Source organism: Aspergillus melleus (genome assembly GCF_016097325.1).
Source record: "Aspergillus melleus strain CBS 546.65 chromosome Unknown contig1, whole genome shotgun sequence".
NCBI lineage: Eukaryota > Fungi > Ascomycota > Eurotiomycetes > Eurotiales > Aspergillaceae > Aspergillus > Aspergillus melleus.
This window is the reverse complement of record NW_025763370.1, coordinates 3,533,493-3,549,499: the sequence shown is the minus strand read 5'-3', so window position 1 is coordinate 3,549,499 and position 16,007 is coordinate 3,533,493. Positions and strand designations below refer to the sequence as shown.

At 53.0% G+C, this 16,007-nt stretch overlaps 6 protein-coding genes and 1 non-coding gene across 8 annotated transcripts; 4 read left to right on the top strand and 3 right to left on the bottom strand.

The window, feature by feature from the left end:
- Positions 1–945: 945 nt before the first annotated feature.
- On the top strand, positions 946–2,471 carry LDX57_001267 (GATA-like domain-containing protein; the record flags this gene model as incomplete). The annotated part of the gene is made up of 6 exons (XM_046082908.1): positions 946–1,051; positions 1,106–1,293; positions 1,345–1,771; positions 1,825–1,926; positions 2,008–2,406; positions 2,455–2,471. The coding sequence occupies 6 exons, from the start codon at positions 946–948 to the stop codon at positions 2,469–2,471; spliced, it is 1,239 nt and encodes a 412-aa protein (XP_045938865.1).
- Positions 2,472–2,838: 367 nt separating this feature from the next.
- LDX57_001266 (MARVEL domain-containing protein) lies at positions 2,839–3,951 on the bottom strand (the record flags this gene model as incomplete). Its single annotated transcript, XM_046082907.1, has 1 exon — positions 2,839–3,951. The coding sequence occupies exon 1, from the start codon at positions 3,493–3,495 to the stop codon at positions 2,839–2,841; it is 657 nt and encodes a 218-aa protein (XP_045938864.1). The 5' UTR covers positions 3,496–3,951.
- LDX57_001265 (uncharacterized protein) lies at positions 3,934–7,807 on the bottom strand. Of its 2 annotated transcripts, XM_046082905.1 has the most exons (3): positions 7,489–7,807; positions 6,971–7,337; positions 3,934–6,808 (listed from the first exon to the last, which is right to left on the bottom strand). In XM_046082905.1, the coding sequence occupies exons 2-3, from the start codon at positions 6,984–6,986 to the stop codon at positions 5,094–5,096; spliced, it is 1,731 nt and encodes a 576-aa protein (XP_045938862.1). In that variant the 5' UTR covers positions 6,987–7,337; positions 7,489–7,807; the 3' UTR covers positions 3,934–5,093. The 2 variants fall into 2 exon arrangements, with proteins under 2 accessions (XP_045938862.1, XP_045938863.1); XM_046082906.1 differs by having other exon boundaries at positions 3,934–7,337.
- A 1,717-nt stretch (positions 7,808–9,524) lies between these two features.
- On the top strand, positions 9,525–10,139 carry CTI6_2 (Histone deacetylase complex subunit; the record flags this gene model as incomplete). Its single annotated transcript, XM_046082904.1, has 1 exon — positions 9,525–10,139. One exon carries the CDS (start codon positions 9,525–9,527, stop codon positions 10,137–10,139), a length of 615 nt encoding a protein of 204 aa, XP_045938861.1.
- A 389-nt stretch (positions 10,140–10,528) lies between these two features.
- Positions 10,529–11,762, top strand: CTI6_1 (Histone deacetylase complex subunit; the record flags this gene model as incomplete). The annotated part of the gene is made up of 3 exons (XM_046082903.1): positions 10,529–10,668; positions 10,750–11,003; positions 11,059–11,762. 3 exons carry the CDS (start codon positions 10,529–10,531, stop codon positions 11,760–11,762), a joined length of 1,098 nt encoding a protein of 365 aa, XP_045938860.1.
- A 1,809-nt stretch (positions 11,763–13,571) lies between these two features.
- Positions 13,572–13,643, top strand: LDX57_001262. Its single transcript has one exon. It is a non-coding gene; the product is annotated as a tRNA-Arg (tRNA).
- Positions 13,644–14,590: 947 nt separating this feature from the next.
- On the bottom strand, positions 14,591–15,283 carry hexA (putative Woronin body protein HexA; the record flags this gene model as incomplete). Its single annotated transcript, XM_046082902.1, has 1 exon — positions 14,591–15,283. The coding sequence occupies one exon, from the start codon at positions 15,281–15,283 to the stop codon at positions 14,591–14,593; it is 693 nt and encodes a 230-aa protein (XP_045938859.1).
- Between the last annotated feature and the right edge of the window lie 724 nt (positions 15,284–16,007).

The following is a 16,007-nucleotide window of genomic DNA, read 5'->3' as shown; positions in this document are numbered from 1 at the left end:
GGGGCCGCTTAATTCGCCGAGTTGCTGGATTTCATGACCTCGCATGATAGTTTTCCGATGGCAATCGCTTTTATATATTCCAGACGTCTCTCGGATCTTCATCAGATTGGTCTTCCCTTCCCAGAACCTCGCATCGTGGGGTGAAGATACTACCCGGTCCGTTCCCTGGCCCTGCATTGCTCCGATTATCCGCGGCTGTCGACGGCGGGTTCTTTGTCCCCCGTTTGTTCGTATACGAAAGGAGGAAGTAACAGAAGACTAGCCTGGTATGACTGGCGTGGACTTTTCTTTTGGTCATCAAAGCCTCCACGTAAATAAGACGATCTGTCCTTCCCCGGTCTTTTAGTCATTCGGAAAGCTCCGGCAGGTTAGACTAAGGCAGCTGGTGCCTAAGAAAGATCGATCGACTGATCCGGAGGTCGAACGGGGAGACGACATTATTTTCTGGCTGCGTCTTTCGCTTCGGTCTGCGGCTGAAACAAATCATAAAGCAAGTATATAGTGCCGACATGTCTGCATCGATTTATTGGTGCTAATCTTGCTGGGTGCTTGTTTTCCCTTCCTTCTTCCGTTGGCCACTGACAGCCAGTGGCCCTTGCAGCTGTTTACCCCAGACTGGCCATCGAATCCCTCACCCAGTCGCTGCAGCCTGCTTCATCCCCAGTCTTCACGCGTCATTCATTGGCCGTATATTGCCTTGCCTCCCTGCTTTGCCTGATAAGTATTCGTTGCCTCGCGAATTCACCGCCAGATATTTGCTGGCCGTTACTCTCCCCGCCCTTCTTTCTCTTCCTCTCGACTTCTTTCTTCACTCTTTCTGTTTCCCATCCTCCTATGCTCTGATCCTCCTGACCGTCAGCCCTCCCACCCGTCTGATCATGTAGTTGCTGGAACTGTACCCCTCCCCATATATTATTCCATGCAATGTCACCTTGCTCTTCTACAATGGACGAGCTTCCCAAAGGGTTGGTGTCGACAACAGAACAGATTCCAGCGACGCTTGAGGATGTGACTGCGGTGGATATCGGCGACATTGTGCAATTGTGGAAGGGTGAGCGCCGGTCGTTATGATTGTGGAGTGCCCAAGCCTGACTCACATCACTAGCCTATAGTGCAAATGCCTCGGTCCACGAGGGTGACATTGGTCACAGACTGGAGAATTTCTTCTGGCGAATCTGGAGCAGCGATGACCTCTGTCGGTCGATGGATGGGTCTAGGCTCGCCAAGCTGTTTCTTCGCATATCAGAGGCTAGTCCATTATCTCTCGCCACTCCGAAGCCGACAACTGCCCAGGTGGGGAGATCAAATCACAATACCCAAAAGAGCTCCTATTGACAGACTCAGGCACGAAAGGAACGACTTCACATCAACGTGACCCCAAATGAGGATAAATCGCCATCTAGTAATGGGTCTAATCGCACGCCTATGCCCCCACCCATCTTGAAGAAGTCTAATACATCACACGGAGAGACGCAGAAAACCACGCGACTGCTCCTCACTGGAGTCGGGGGGCAAAGTATCACCCGCAAACCGTCCACCCCTCCCACTCCGGTCCCTCCTCCTAACAGGAAGACTTATTTTGTAGCGAGCAAAGGCAAGAGTACCAAGCGACGACCGGTGCCTATGCGACGCAAGTCCTCCCAAACATCCTCCGGTGCAAGTACTCGTGCGCATAGTCCGCAACGGATTCCAACTCCGCTGACCTCAACGTCCCCGGTTCACACTTCTGAACCGAGCAGTGACAGTACGGAGGAGGAGACAGCCGCGGAGGGTGAGCTCATTTCTTGGACTTCGCAATAGACGATTCCTAATAACTTATATCAGAACCTCCCGATCCTTTTGAGGACACGAAAACAATGACCAAACTGACTGAAATGCCCGCAGCATTTGTCACCAATATACAGAGCATCCCGACCCCATCACAAGGTACCAAATCGACGCCCCCAAAACAGGGCTATGTCACCAGCGACGACTTCACCCACCACAATGTTAACATCCTCTCGGCAGAGAACAACACACCCCAACCCTCGTCCTCGTCGCTCGTCGACAAGGACTTTCGCACGCGCTTCGCGGAGAGACGACGTCAGGAATACGAGGAACTGGCCTCGTCGCTCGGAGACGCTGCAGATGCAGACGCCACTAATGCCGCACCTCCAGCCACCACTAACGATACCTCGAGAGCCGTACCCCCCAGCATCCCCATCTGCACGCCATTTTCGAAGCCCGGACCCTCCTCGCCTGACGAGTGGGCGTCTTCCGCTGAGTCGGGGATTCCTATCATGCCACCCATTGGGTCTACGTTTAGTGCAGGGCGCGTGACGAGCGAGGCGGTCTCGTCGCCGCAGACGCCGATGTCTGCGTCGAAAGGACGGAGTCAACTCAGCGTGTTGATTGAGGAGAGTCGCAGTAAGCAAGCTGACACCCAGGTGGTGAGCATTCCTGAAACCGAGTTAGATTCGTCAGAGGTATAGGATGGGGGATATTCAGGTCACGACCATATGATACGACTAGGTTTGGATCGGATTTAGGGCTGGACTAGAATATTACTGAAGAAAGTGAACTTGGATGAGGGATTGTAGTATGCCGTTGACATCAAGACGAATCACATTATCGGTAAAGATATATTAATCCTCTCCAGTAACAATTTTAAGCATGTAAACGAAGCCAACTCCAAGAAGAACAACAAAAAACAAACCCATAGATCAACGTGCATACAATGCAATACTTTCCAACCTCTATCCCATCTCCATCCTGCACAACATAAACCCAACCTCACCCCTTCCTCCACACCCCCTTCCCCAATCCCAACACCAACCCCCCCCCCCCCAAAGACCCAAACTAAACAACCTCCTTCTCCTCCGCCTCCCTATCCTTCCCATCACCAACCCCCTCCTCTCCACCCTTCCCCCTCCCACTCCTCCACCACCTCAACCCAGCCCAAGCGGCAGCACCAACAGCAAGCGCCAAACAAACCAAATCAACCCAAACCGCCCTCCTCATCTTCTTCTTCTCCGTCCCAAGGAACCGTTCCGCAAAGATCCCAAACACCACCAACCACAAAACCACCCCGAGCGCCTGCCACGCAAACAACCCCAACAACACCCCCGCCTTGCCCCCAACGCTCCTCTGCTTCAGAAACGCCACATACACCAACATCACGATCGCGGTGACACAGCCCAGGAACGCCGTCACGACGGCAAACACCCATTCCGCGCCCGCCGAGTCCCCGCGTTCGTGCGCGTTGTGGATGTCAGAGCTGTAGAGGGCCAGCACGGCGATGGCGAAGATGAGCTGGATAGAGTGCAGGGTGAGCCCGAGGTAGTGTTTTAGGGGCTTGCGAGGGGGCGGAGGGGTTGGTTGGAGGAAGGAGCGCGCGGCCATGGGGATCGAGGAGGGGTTGGTGGTGTCGTCGGGGTTCTGGGGGTGTTTTTTGGCGTGTTGTTTTTTGGCTTGCGAGAAGCCGAATTTGAAGATTTTGAGGAGGATGAACCACATTTTTTTTTTCTGTTCCTTTGGTTTGGTTTGGTTTGGTTTGGTTGTGGGTGGGAGGTTGGTATAGTAGGTTGTGTTGTATAGAGTTGGGTCAATTGGTAGATATGGCGAAAGGTTTCGAAGGAGGTAGTATATCGCAAGTATGTGTGTAGTGTAGGTATGGAAGTATAGTCCGTCCAAAAAAAAAAAGATATGAGAATCAAGGGACAGTTCGATGCGCCAGCGCAGTCAATTAAAGTAAGACGATATAAAAAGATCCAAGTAAGGAAGAACCAGAAGTATCAGACAATCGAACAAGGAGAACAATGGCCCCGACGAAGGACTGACAGACCCTGGCAAGAAGATAAATAAGGAAAGAAATAGATGAATAGAACCAACTCAATGAAACAAATAGATGAATGAATGAATGCTGAATGCTGAATCAAACGCAAACTCCATTGTCTGCAGCACACCTCCCCCCCTTTATATACACGATTTTGTCTCGATTCCAGAACCATCACCCCAGTCTCCCTTCCCTGCCCTCTCAACCAGGTACATACTAGTTACCTAGCACCCCCGTCCAAAAACTAAATATAACTCACCGTGACCCTAAACAGTCCATCCCGGCGACAAACCAGTAAACGCCTCTCGTCCATTAATCCCAGCATCGACTGCTGCGTCTGAAACCCGTCGTCGACGATACGCGCGCGCCAAGGGGTCGCAAGCAAACCGCACGTCGGGGTTGAAACTTCAGACTGAATCGGCAAGCGCCTAGCTGGTCGTGCAGAAAATAGATACCAGATGCTAGATGCTAGACGATGTCCTAGCTTCTATGGACTGTCGATCCGACGGAAGCGCCCGCGGAGTGGGAATGTCTGACCCAGTCGGGCTGTCTGACTGGTTGTTGGATAGGCGCCGGGAAGGACGTTGGAAACACCGACCCCTGGGGAGGGTAGGGAGGTAGGGCAGCTATATTTAACCTCATGCACGAAGTGGACATGCGATTGGATACCTGGCTGTCATGGCCGTAGGGACTAATGAGATTCACATCTACAATGGGCACGATACCTTCAGAATTCAGGCAGATGCCAAGTGACAGTCTTCCAATTAAACTAAGTATGTAACTGTCCTATTCAAACCCGAACTGGATCGTTTCATCTTCGAAACTCCTTCCTCTCCTCTCCTCTCCTCTCCCTCCCTCCCTCATCGCGCGCTCCTCTGATTCACCTCCTGCTAAAATTACCTATGCTCATTGGTAGACCCTCCTACAGAAAGGCCCCAAGAAAGACAAAACAAAAACAAATAATGCTCCACAAATACCATGTTCCTGACCTAAAACAAAAAGCCAAGGAAGAAACGTTTCAATGCACATTCATTATGCTGCTGGCGTGATCCTCGTCAAACCGGAGTGGGGATTCATTGATGCAAAAATAACCGTCTGAAGACAATCATAAAGGGTAGGATGTAATAAAGAAAAGAAAGGCTAATGAGTAATTCATGCAAAGAAGAACAAAGACAGAATAAAAGAACAATACCGCAAAATGGAAGAACAAAGCGAGACAAACATGCAAGAGGAAAGGCAGAGTGCCGAAACAAAGGTCGCTCACGACAAAGCACCGCTGTCAGGGCGGTCGATTGGTCCCTCCGTCGGCTGCGCCTTTGACGCTGGAGGCCATCTTTGGCGGCGGCCCTGGCGGCAACGGCGACTTGAGCGCGGCGGGAGGCGGCCCCGGAGGCGGTTCGGCGATGGTTTCGTCCTCGTAGTCGTGGGGATAATCATCGTCTTCGTGCGCTTCCGGTGTCTCCATGGCGCTCCGGTCGTACTCCGGCTCATATGCCGCTGGCTGACTGGGTGCGTTCTTCGTGGCGTTCTTCGTCGCTTTCTTGTTCTTGCGTCCTTTCATCTTCGCCTTCTCCAACAGTCGCTTCTTCTCCGCCAAGCGCTTGCGTTCCTTGCGATCCTTGATCTCGTACTGTCGGATCAGTGCCTCGGGAGGGCGTCCAAAAATACTCTCATATTCGCAAAACTCGCAGATCCAGATGTCCTCCAGGCCGGGCGGATGCTGAAGATTGGTGTACTGCTGCTGAACTTTCCGCTGCCGCGCGGCCAAGGCATAAAGGCTACCCGGTGACCGCTTCTTCTTTCGACCGACCGGTGGCGGTTCGGCGCCCGCGACTGGCGGGTTCATTTGCGAGACGGCTGGCGGGCTGGTCTGCGTTCCTTGCGTGGAAAACGCGCGCGGGTTCGGTGCCGTGGGGGTGACAGAGCTAGGAGACCGGGGAGAACGATGCTGAGCTGGGTAGGTGTTCTGCGCCTGCATGGCCATCCCTTTGGACGAGTCCGACTCGCACGTGAAGGTGAATTGGGTTTTGGTCGGCGTGGTGGGCTGTCTTCGTTCGAGCATACTGACGTTGTCCGCGCGAGGAGGTGACGAAAATGCGGCAGCGGCAGCATTGGCGATGGCGGCGGAGATGATTCCCGGCTCGGATTTCGGGGCCGGATCGCCCTCCCCCAAAGCACCATTGTCCAACATACCTGCTGGTCCCTGAGAGGACATCACACCGTCCCGACGGCCGGGTACTCGACTTTGATTCATGCCAGCCTGCGCGTGAACGATCGCTTGAGGGGCCCTTGGACCGTTGCGAGCCGGGTGACGCGCCAGACGGCCTCGTCCCGGCCCTGAGTTTCCACTGGCAACTGCACTGGCGACTGGCGATGCCGGGCTCCCTGTTCCATAAAAGGTACTCACGTGGCTTCCATCCATCTGCGGGGGAGGTGTTTGGACAGAGGTGGCCAGGCCCATGTTGGAGAATTCAGGCGAGAGGGTGGAGTGGTGGCTACTCCCTAGACTGCCAGGCGTGGGGATCTTGCGCTTCTTCTTGTTGTTAGTGTTCTCGAAGGCATCGTACCCGTCGGGGCCTGCCGCAGGTGTCTTGGTCGGCGGTCCTTCCTCGTTGCTGGGAAGCGGATGGGGTGGTGCAGTCGGCGACAAGGACGACCCACGGAAGCCGGCACTGCGGCGAACCACCACCGGACCGTCCTCGTCCCCGCTCTCAAAGTCGACCCCGTTCTCATACAGCAGCTGAGGATCCCGCTCGAGCGTCGGATCTGGGCCGTCGCTCTGTTGCACGTATATCTTGGATTCATTCACGGCCTCCCCGCTGTCTGCACCGCTTCCATAGAATAGCTGCGTTGCCGGAGGGCTCGGAGGATAGAGAATCGTATCGGCCGCATCGGAGGACAAGCGCGAGCGCAGGGTACGTTTGGGAAGGGGACGAATCAGCCTGTCCGGATAGACTGGGGACGGGGTATCTGGGGCCGTATTATACATCCCATCTGCGGAGAGGGGGACAATATCAGCACCTGAACCAGCAGATCCTCTTCAATCTCACTCTCTCTTGCGGGAGCTGGCCATCCGCTTCCTAGCAAATTGTACACGCTCAGGCCAGATGATAACTTCCCGAGAGGAGCAAACATCCCGGGTGAAGAAGCACATACTCAACGTAGCTGTCATTATGCCAGAATCTCGGCCCTCTCGACTTCCACGACCACAGCCGAACGGCTTCTGCTGTCTCCTTATAATCCAGTCCAATGCCGGGTGGGAAGGAAAGGGAAGGTGTGAGCTTCTCGCTTTCCGGATCTCTTCTTTTGCGTCCTTATGATTTGTTTGATTTCCTTTTATTTTTTTTCTGTTCCAGATGCACCACCCTCCAGGTCCGAATAATATCTATGACCGACAATACTTTTTTGAAACTTGTTTTGATATTTTTTTTTCTCGAATTCCTTCTCGTTCACGAATATGGTCGGGGACGAATTATGGAGAGTGGGAAGGATGGACGAAATATGGAGACGTTCCTAGACCGCACTACCCACCGTCAGTTGTCAGGTTCGAACAGCAACGCTGGCAATTCGGAGCCCACACACTCGGTGCCTAATGTGACCGAGAGATTCTGCCAGTCTTGCACACACCGGCAGCAAGACCCAAATCCAGCGACAGTAGAGTAGAGAGGTCTTACCCGGTGCCCAAAAGCAAGTAGCGGTGGTTGTCCTGCACCAAATGGCTGCAGACTTTTGTTGTTCGGTAAAAAGAATCCCCAGGAACCAAGAAAACGAGAACCGGCCGACCGATCACTCCGAACCAGTTACTCCATAAAAGGGGGGGGGGGGAGAACGAATCCACGCGAGAAGCCGTTAGAAGCACGAAGAGCCAAAAAGCAAAAGCAAGGACCGAAGTCCGACGACAGAGGGGCCAGACCAAGCTCAGAGACAAGGGCTCGACGGAGGAGAGGGGAAGTATAAGGGCAGACTGGTCCAGTACAGTCAAGTATAGGAGAGGGAAAAAGGCGGAGGGGAAAGAGTGAGCGAACGTCCGTTATTACGTTAATAATGCCTTATTGCCTGGGTGCCTTAGGGATTTCCTCCGCGATTCCCCGCCGCTGATTGGCTGCCTGCTCGGGTCTGGAGTGCCTGAGGCCTGCATATGCCGCTAGTCCTGATTCGGACTGTCTGTTCGATTCCGTTCTCTCTTCATGCTCAGTGGTTACTTTACCTGGTGGTGGTTGATATCGAATGTGATTCTACTAACTATCGGAATTACTAGGCATTATGTTCTCTTCCTGTCCTCCCCGAAAAAGACGTGTTTCCTCTACATCCCTCTCTACCTCATCATCGATCCCATCCCTCCCTTCCGTCCCCTCCGAACTAGATCCAGGTACCCTGCAAGCACCAGGACTCAGCAGCGCACCTTGCGTGGATCACCTTCATTGCCGTTCGGTAGCCAGCTATTCCTGCGTTACACCTTGTTCTACAACAAGCTAGGTTCGGAGCAGTCCCTTTTCCCCTCGAGGACGTGAGCTACCTTTCTCTCCATAGTTTGTGCCGCTTAGTCCCGCTTAGTCGAGAGGTTGCAGATGGGCGCGATTTCTAATCCATTGGACTCTCCATTCCTTAGATATCATTCTTGCGAGCGACATGGTTCCGAGATTAGGTGAGCCTTCTCATCATGCCGTGCGATGGGTTGCCAGTCCCGGTGTTTCTAAGCACCTAGCTCATCCTCTCGGCCCCAGTCTGTATGACGTTGTCCATCGAACCTGGGATCAGAATGTGTATGCCATAATTATTGGGATCTGTGTGTTTCTCCGACGCTCCCTGAAGGAAGATTGGAACTCTCGTAGAGGGATAGTGGACTAGAGGGTACGGATCGGGCTTCGTTGCGACGCTGTTCGGACACCTTCCTGGCCCAAGATTACGATCATTCTGAAGATGGGAAAATAGTAATCTTGTAAGCAGAATTGGACCAAATCTTTCCAGATAGAAACGAAAGGGGAGGAATGCAGGTTGAAAGGGGGTTCGGCGAAGGTGGGAAGCGGGGTTTTTTCTCTGGTTGGAATGGGCGAGGGATTCTCTATCGTCATCAGTTCAAGTGACACTGGCACCTCGTCGGTGGTACAGACCACGAGGGAAATGCACTCTCTCTACCATCAACTGGAAGCGACAAGAAAAAAATAAAGAAGAATGTCAGAAATCCAGAATGAGGGTAGGAAGCGAGAGATGATCGCGTTGAAAGAGAAGCGGGGAAAAGGCGCCGTCGGTTGACCGCAAACCGCGTCCCGTTCCCGGCGTTCCTTTCGCTGCTCTCGCCGTCTCTTCTCTCGCTCTCCTCTCCTCTCCTCTCTTTTCTGCTCCCCACCCTCTCGTCTCTCTTCCCTCTCTCTCGCTCAATCTCCAGACTATGTAGCCCTCGCTTTCGCTGTGGGCTTCCCGACGCAGTTTTTGGATCGTACATGTCTTTGGTCTCAATTGCCTCGGAAACCTACACTACCTTTTCCCTCTCTTTTCTCGTTCCCCTCTTGCGTCCCTTGTGCCAGTCGCTGTCGAATCCCAGCTCTCCACCCGCGTGCGACAGCTTGCCCACGGCTAGCTCTTGTTCGCTTGCGTCGTGAGCTGGATCGATTCACTATCTTCATTTTTATAAACCTTCCCCTCCTCTCTCTCTATCTTTTCTCTTTTGTTTTTGTCAGAGTTCTCTTATCCTTAGCTACCCGCATCGACCATGACTCCCCGTCGCTCTTCTCGTGCTCGCACCTCCCAACCCTCGCCCGCCGTTTTTCAACACACAAATTCGTCTAGCTCCTCGAACTCCCTCACTCGAGAAAGAAGTACTAGATCGAATCACAAAATTCCTTCTCCCAACCGGTCCCAGTCCATCGACGACGCGGACGAGGGCTCCAAGAATGACTTCCCACAAACGCGCCAGCGACAGCGCACCAGGGGCGAGGAGGACAATGGGATAAACGGCGATGGAGAGGAGGAGGAACCGGAAGAAGATGATGAGGAAGAGGTGACCCGATGTCTTTGCGGCCAGCAGGAATATCCGGGTCTCCCCCCTTCTCGTCGTGAAGCTCTCGGTCGCAACGGGGTTCATGGCAAACTCAAGGAGGAGTCTGCTTTAAACTTGTCCGCAGACTCGTCAGATTTGATGTCCGATGAGATCGGCAGCATGTTCATCCAGTGTGATTCCTGCAAAGTTTGGCAGCATGGTGGTTGCGTGGGAATCATGGATGAAGCGATGAGCCCCGACGAATATTTCTGTGAAGAGTGTCGGAAAGACCTCCACAGAATAAAAAACGAATCCAATGGGTCAGTGACAACTTTTCCTTTACCCTGAAGTTTCAAAATCCCCGCAGGGAGACATTGTCCGTTGCACACGAAGGAGAAAAATTTTCAACCATTTGAGTTTTCTCATGGGTCTCTCGATCCTGTGTTCTCCAGACTGAAAGACGAGCGCGATGCTCTGCTGCCACTTCTTTCCTTGCTACCCCTTCTCCCCCAATCTCTGCCCCAGTTTCCTCGCTCCTCCGGTCGATGCCATTCATTTGCCCGTTGTGACAGTCTTGCTTACAGCCATGCAGGCAACATTCGTCCACGTACCTCCCCGTCGCTCCCCCCTCGACCGCACCATCCTCTCGCGAATCCTCTCGAGACAACTCGAAGCGCTCCAAGGACCCGAAATCCCGTGGGGGTGACTCGGCTGCCAACCCCAAACGTCGCTCGACCATGAACAGCCGTGACGCAGCATACGACGAAGAGGAGCAAATCCGTCGTGCAATCGAGGAGAGCAAGGAAGACACTACCAGTCCAGCTGCGGAAGATGCGGCCGTTCGAAGGCCCAAAAGGAGTCGCAGCGACAGCGAAGCGTAAGAGACCCAACCCCTCAAACAAAATGGAGAGGGAGTATTTGAAATGGCCGAGAATTGCGGCTAACTCCGCCGATATAGTCAGAAGCAGGCCCCCAAACGACAGCGTACAAGCTCTCCTTCCCCCGGCGCCGCCTCGAAACAGAGCGTTCCCCCTTCCCAGCCCGCCTCGGACGACGAGAAAACAAAGGCAGCCACAAATGGGGTCCGAAGACAGAGAGCCGCATCTCGCAGTCAGCGTGACAAGGAGACAAAAGAGACCGAGGAGCCTGAGGCGGAAAATCCGGAGACGGCAACTCGACGGAAAGGGAAGACCGACAAGAGGAAAAGCGATGGTATGTATATTCAGACCTTCGAAATCTGTGAAGTCAACACTAACGATGACACAAGGGACCGAATCCGACCATGAACCCGGATCACCAACCAAACCCGTGGCCAACGATCCTGTGCCTCCGCAGCCCAGTCCAGATCCTCCTGCCCCCGTTCAAGAACCTGCGCCCCCTCGCCCTTCCACCCGCAAGTCTGGTCGACCCCCGGCTCGCCGAACTCGAGTGGGACGCAATCAATATACCAGAGACCGCGACGCCCACACTAATGGGGGCGATTCGAGCATTATGACAAACTCACCGCGGCGAGGCCAGTCGCATGATACTGGGGGAGATTCGCCGAGAGTGGGCGGCGCCAATGGGGCGCATATAAACGGTGGAGAAACAGGGAAACCCAGTCGGCCTCGCTACGTCAACCAGCGGACGACTTTGAATGAGATGAAGAGACGGGTCGCAGCAATACTGGAATTTATATCACGGATGCAGGTGGAGATGGCTGTCGCCGGAGAGAGTTCGACCACACCCCCGGGTAACAGTGAACGACCCAATGGCATTATACTCAAGGCCGTGGGCGACCAACTCGAGAACGTATTGCTATCGACGGCAAGCGAGGGCGAGTCCGGCACCGGCACCGCTGACAGTGACGCCGGGGCCGGGCAATCTTTGGAGAAAGATTTCAAAGATCTCACTAGTGTTGAGATGATGGATGTTCTTACACGGCATTTGTTAAAGTGGCAGCAGGAGTATGGTAAATTTGGAGAACGGTGACCTCGTTGTCCCTTGACCCCTCTCTCCTTCTCATCTCCGAGATCGATCTATACCTTCTTCCTGGGCAGCCTCATCCCGTCATGGGAGGGCTTTTGATACGCACGATACCCTATTTGTCTCTTCTCTTCACAATGTGGATATGTATAATATGGCTACTGGAGCAGCATCTTGAACCGGACCCGGTCGTGGCGTTTTTATATGAATTCTTATGGCAAATAGCCTTCTGATTCTTCTTCGATGACTTTTTCTTTTTATCACTCGGCATGCCGGCGTTTTGGCCCGTCTCTCTTACAATCTTTTGCTTGGACGTTGCTCCTCATTTTGTCACTCGGTCTGATATAGGGTATATTGACCAAGGATTTGCATGGCTCTAGCCCCGTTCGATTACTGTTTCCTTCCGTTCTTTGTTTCTATATTTACAGGTATTATGACTTTTGTGCAGGTTATATGTCCTGATTGATTTTGTTCCTTCCTTCAATGTATCTGGTGTTTGGTGGTTGATACAATCTTTGCTTTTCAATGAACAATTCTTTCTCAAGCTACCCTAACGGATGGATGATATCATCGGCCGTGTTTGATAGTTTTGTGAAGGTGCAGGGGTCACATAAGGCAGGCAGCACCTGGAGAAGGATGCAATCCCTGGCTGTCAGTCTGCTTGGTGTCTTCTCTTCCAATCACACTCGGTCAATTGCTCTTCGTATGCGTGCTCGACTGTGCTTGACGTCTTGGCCTGCGGGGTATTCCTCCGATTCACTTTCATTCAAGGCCCTTGGCACCGGGGCAAACCATGGTCCTTCCAACCGTTCTTCTCTACTTGAATAATGCATTGCACTCTGCTCCATCGATCACGGAATTTTATGTGTTCATCAGCTGTCAGCAATGAATATACTAATGGAAGATGCAGACTTAGTCGCGAATCTACCGTTAGGATGCCTCCACACCAGCATTGTCGTCTACAGAAATGTGCTTGGGACATTCTCAGAGTGATGGATAAGCCCAGCTTATCTATTCCGTACAGTGACCGAGTAGGGCGAGTAGAAGAACCAGATCGATTATCGCGGATAAAACAGCTACTGGCATTGCCCTCCGTCCTTCGAAGAACAAAGAACAGTGCTCAAATGTCTTGGTCTGGTTTACTATGTCTCCTTCGAAGCGGGGACCCTATGTTTATGTCATTTGGCGAAATCAGAGTCCTTGGTCTGAACGCGGGCTAGGTCCTGTCAAGTATGCTCCATTTTACTACAGCGACAACGAGGGTTCATCGGAGCAACAACTCGTGGGATTGTATCTTCTTTACTTCGGTTGGTTCAAAATAGAATCCCTTTACTAACAAATAGACGGATTTGTACAATTTGCAGACCAACTTTTGCCATTGATATCTGGCGATTGACTTGATTATCGAGGATACCCTTTGAAATAACAGCTGTGACAGTGCCTCGCTCGATATAACTATTTCATGCCTTCTCATTCGGCTATAGACTTGGAATTCAATGACATTGGAAGTTCCGATGCAGGGCTTTCTCAGTTTAAACCTTATATGATATACTACTCCCGATGGCCATATGCGTTCGTTGAGACTACTTCAGTCGTGCCTCTATTCACTCTCGCCGCGATTCACAGCTACGCCTGGACAAAGCTTGAGGGATCGGGCTCAACGGCAGTTGATTATTCCTGGAATGAGGATACAAAAGAGGAGAGTCTGGGCTATGCCATTCGTCTCCATCTCGACAGGCAGTGTATGCCCTGGTCAAATGCCTGGGAATGCTTTACCTTATGTATGAATATTTCTACACGACATAACAACTACCAGGCCGGCTGGCCCAATGGCAAGGCGCTTGACTACGAATCAAGAGATTGCAGGTTCGACCCCTGCGTCGGTCAATATTTTTGATTTTTGTTGTTCGATTGAGGAATCTTGACGTTTGATTGGGATATCGGATCCAGAAAAGTGGTGCGGTTCCAAATTTCGACAGTGGGACGGACGGAAAATATTTTTGGGTCTCGGCTGTCGCCAAATGGTAAGGTCAACACCACCAGCTGGAGATTCATTGGTTGTGCTTGGAACTGTTTTCCGGTTACAGTTAGCCTTTTCCAGGCGAGTTGGATGCTTTTTGGATGCAACACTGCACGTGGTAAGGATGCAGCGCAGGATCTCCAAATCTGACATCTTAGATTTTGTGTGCCTATCTGAATTTAAACTCGGTTGACATGTCCTAGATCAAACGGGGACATAACATACTTGGGCACATGGTGCGGCTAATGCAACTTATCTAACAGGATAACACTGACAAGAGCATGAATAGTTGGATTATTGTCCGGACATGGTGCTTCTTTGGACGGGTGGACTTAGCGAGAGCAACGGGCCAACGCCCAAGGCACGATACACACAACAGGATCAGCAATTCATAACTCTACTCGACAGCTTCGATTATTAGATACAATGGCCTAAGCCAATGGGTCAGAAGATAAAAGACACGTCAGTCTACATAATCAGATTCCAACATTACGGTTGCTAGTTACAAGGAGAAGGCCCATGATACAGATTGAAGCAAATTGAACATTTTCCAAGGCCATTTCCCATCATCCATAATCCGAGGTTCAGATACACAAAAACTCGCAGGTCGTCAAGGATCGTTTGCTGCACAATAGAAGATTCGTCGGGCGGGTGGAAATAAGACTGCGGACGTGACGTCAGTTGGAATGCTCCGTTCCCTTTTAACTCGCGTGGAAGGACCATTGGACGAGAAAGACTGGGTCGGGGAGGGAAAAGAAAGAATGGGAAGAAACACTAACCGATTCCCGAGGCTAAACCGTTCCCGGTAGGAGATCTACAGGCGGGAAGCGTGGATCACCTTGTAGTCCACCACCAGCTCGCGACCACCGTCGTTGATGACCAGGGCGCGGACGCTGCCACGGCCATCCTCAAACGCCTCACGGATGCGACGGAAGAGGTGACCCTGGGGCACGACGGGCAGACCCTGCTTGACGTCACCGGACTCGGTCATGGCGACGAGCTTGCCGTCGTCACGCAAGTCCAGGATGCGGTAGGTCTTGTAGACGGGACCAAGCATGGTCTGGACCACAACGGAGGGCGAAGGGTTGGAGATGAAGCTGGACTCCTCGTGCAGTTGACGGGTGAAGAGGTCGACACCCAGGTAGCGGTGCTGGCCGGTCTGAGGGGAGACGGAGATACGGATCACCTGGCAGGGACGGCCCTGGAGGATCAGGATGTCGCCGATGCGCACGAAATGGCAGGGGATGGGCACGGATTCGGTGGTGGCGCCACCGCCAGCACGAGGCTCAACGATGCGCACATCCTCACGAACACCGTCCCGGAATCGAACTGGTCCGCGATCGTCAGCGACGACAACATCCTGGCGTTCGTGATGATGGTCATGATCATGGTGGCCATGATGATGATGGTGGTCATGGTGATGGAAGGGGTGCATGATGCGGTCGGCAGCGCGTTCCACACCACGACGGAAGGAGTGGTAGTTACCGTCGTCGTCGTAGTAGCCCATTTTGCGAGCAGGGGGGTGATCAATCACAGTCTTGGTCTTGTAAACCTTGAGGTTGGTGGTGTCAGGGGCCGGAGCGGGAGCAACGGACTCCACGTTGAGGTCGCGACGGCTGAAGGAGTCTCCGCGGTAAGCTTCGACGGGCTGGGGCTGGAAGCCTTGGTCGTAGGAGACGTTAGTCTGCTGGGGGCGGCGGGAAGATCGGTCGTAGACCTGGGACTCGGCGGTACGGTCGTAGGCGGTACGGTCGAAGGTGTGATCAACCTGGGACCGACGGTCGTAGACGTCGGCGTTGGGGTAACGGTGACTTTCGTAAGACTCTACGGCGGGACCCTGAGAGCGGCGGTCGGAGGCGTAGACGTCGTAGGTGGGGTCGGTACGGCGACGATATTCACGCTCAGTGATGTCGAGCTGGGACTCAAGAGCCTTATCGTAGGTTTGAGGGCGGTCTTGGAAACGGACCGAAGGTTCACGGTACCTAAAGGGGGGGGGAAGGTGGGTGAGCGGGTGAGCGGCCGGGTAAGGGAAGTAAGAAGATAGATAAAACAAAACAAACAAGGAGCAGAAGTGGGTTGGGGGGCCGATGATTGGTGTGATATATGGGGAGTGGTTGGGGACGGATTGTTTTGATTTGATTTGTTTTGGTGCCACGTAATTAGTTCGGGGGACTAGATCATGCTAGCCCCGGAGGCAAGCTGAAAAAAGCCACTGGCGGCAGGCGGTTTGG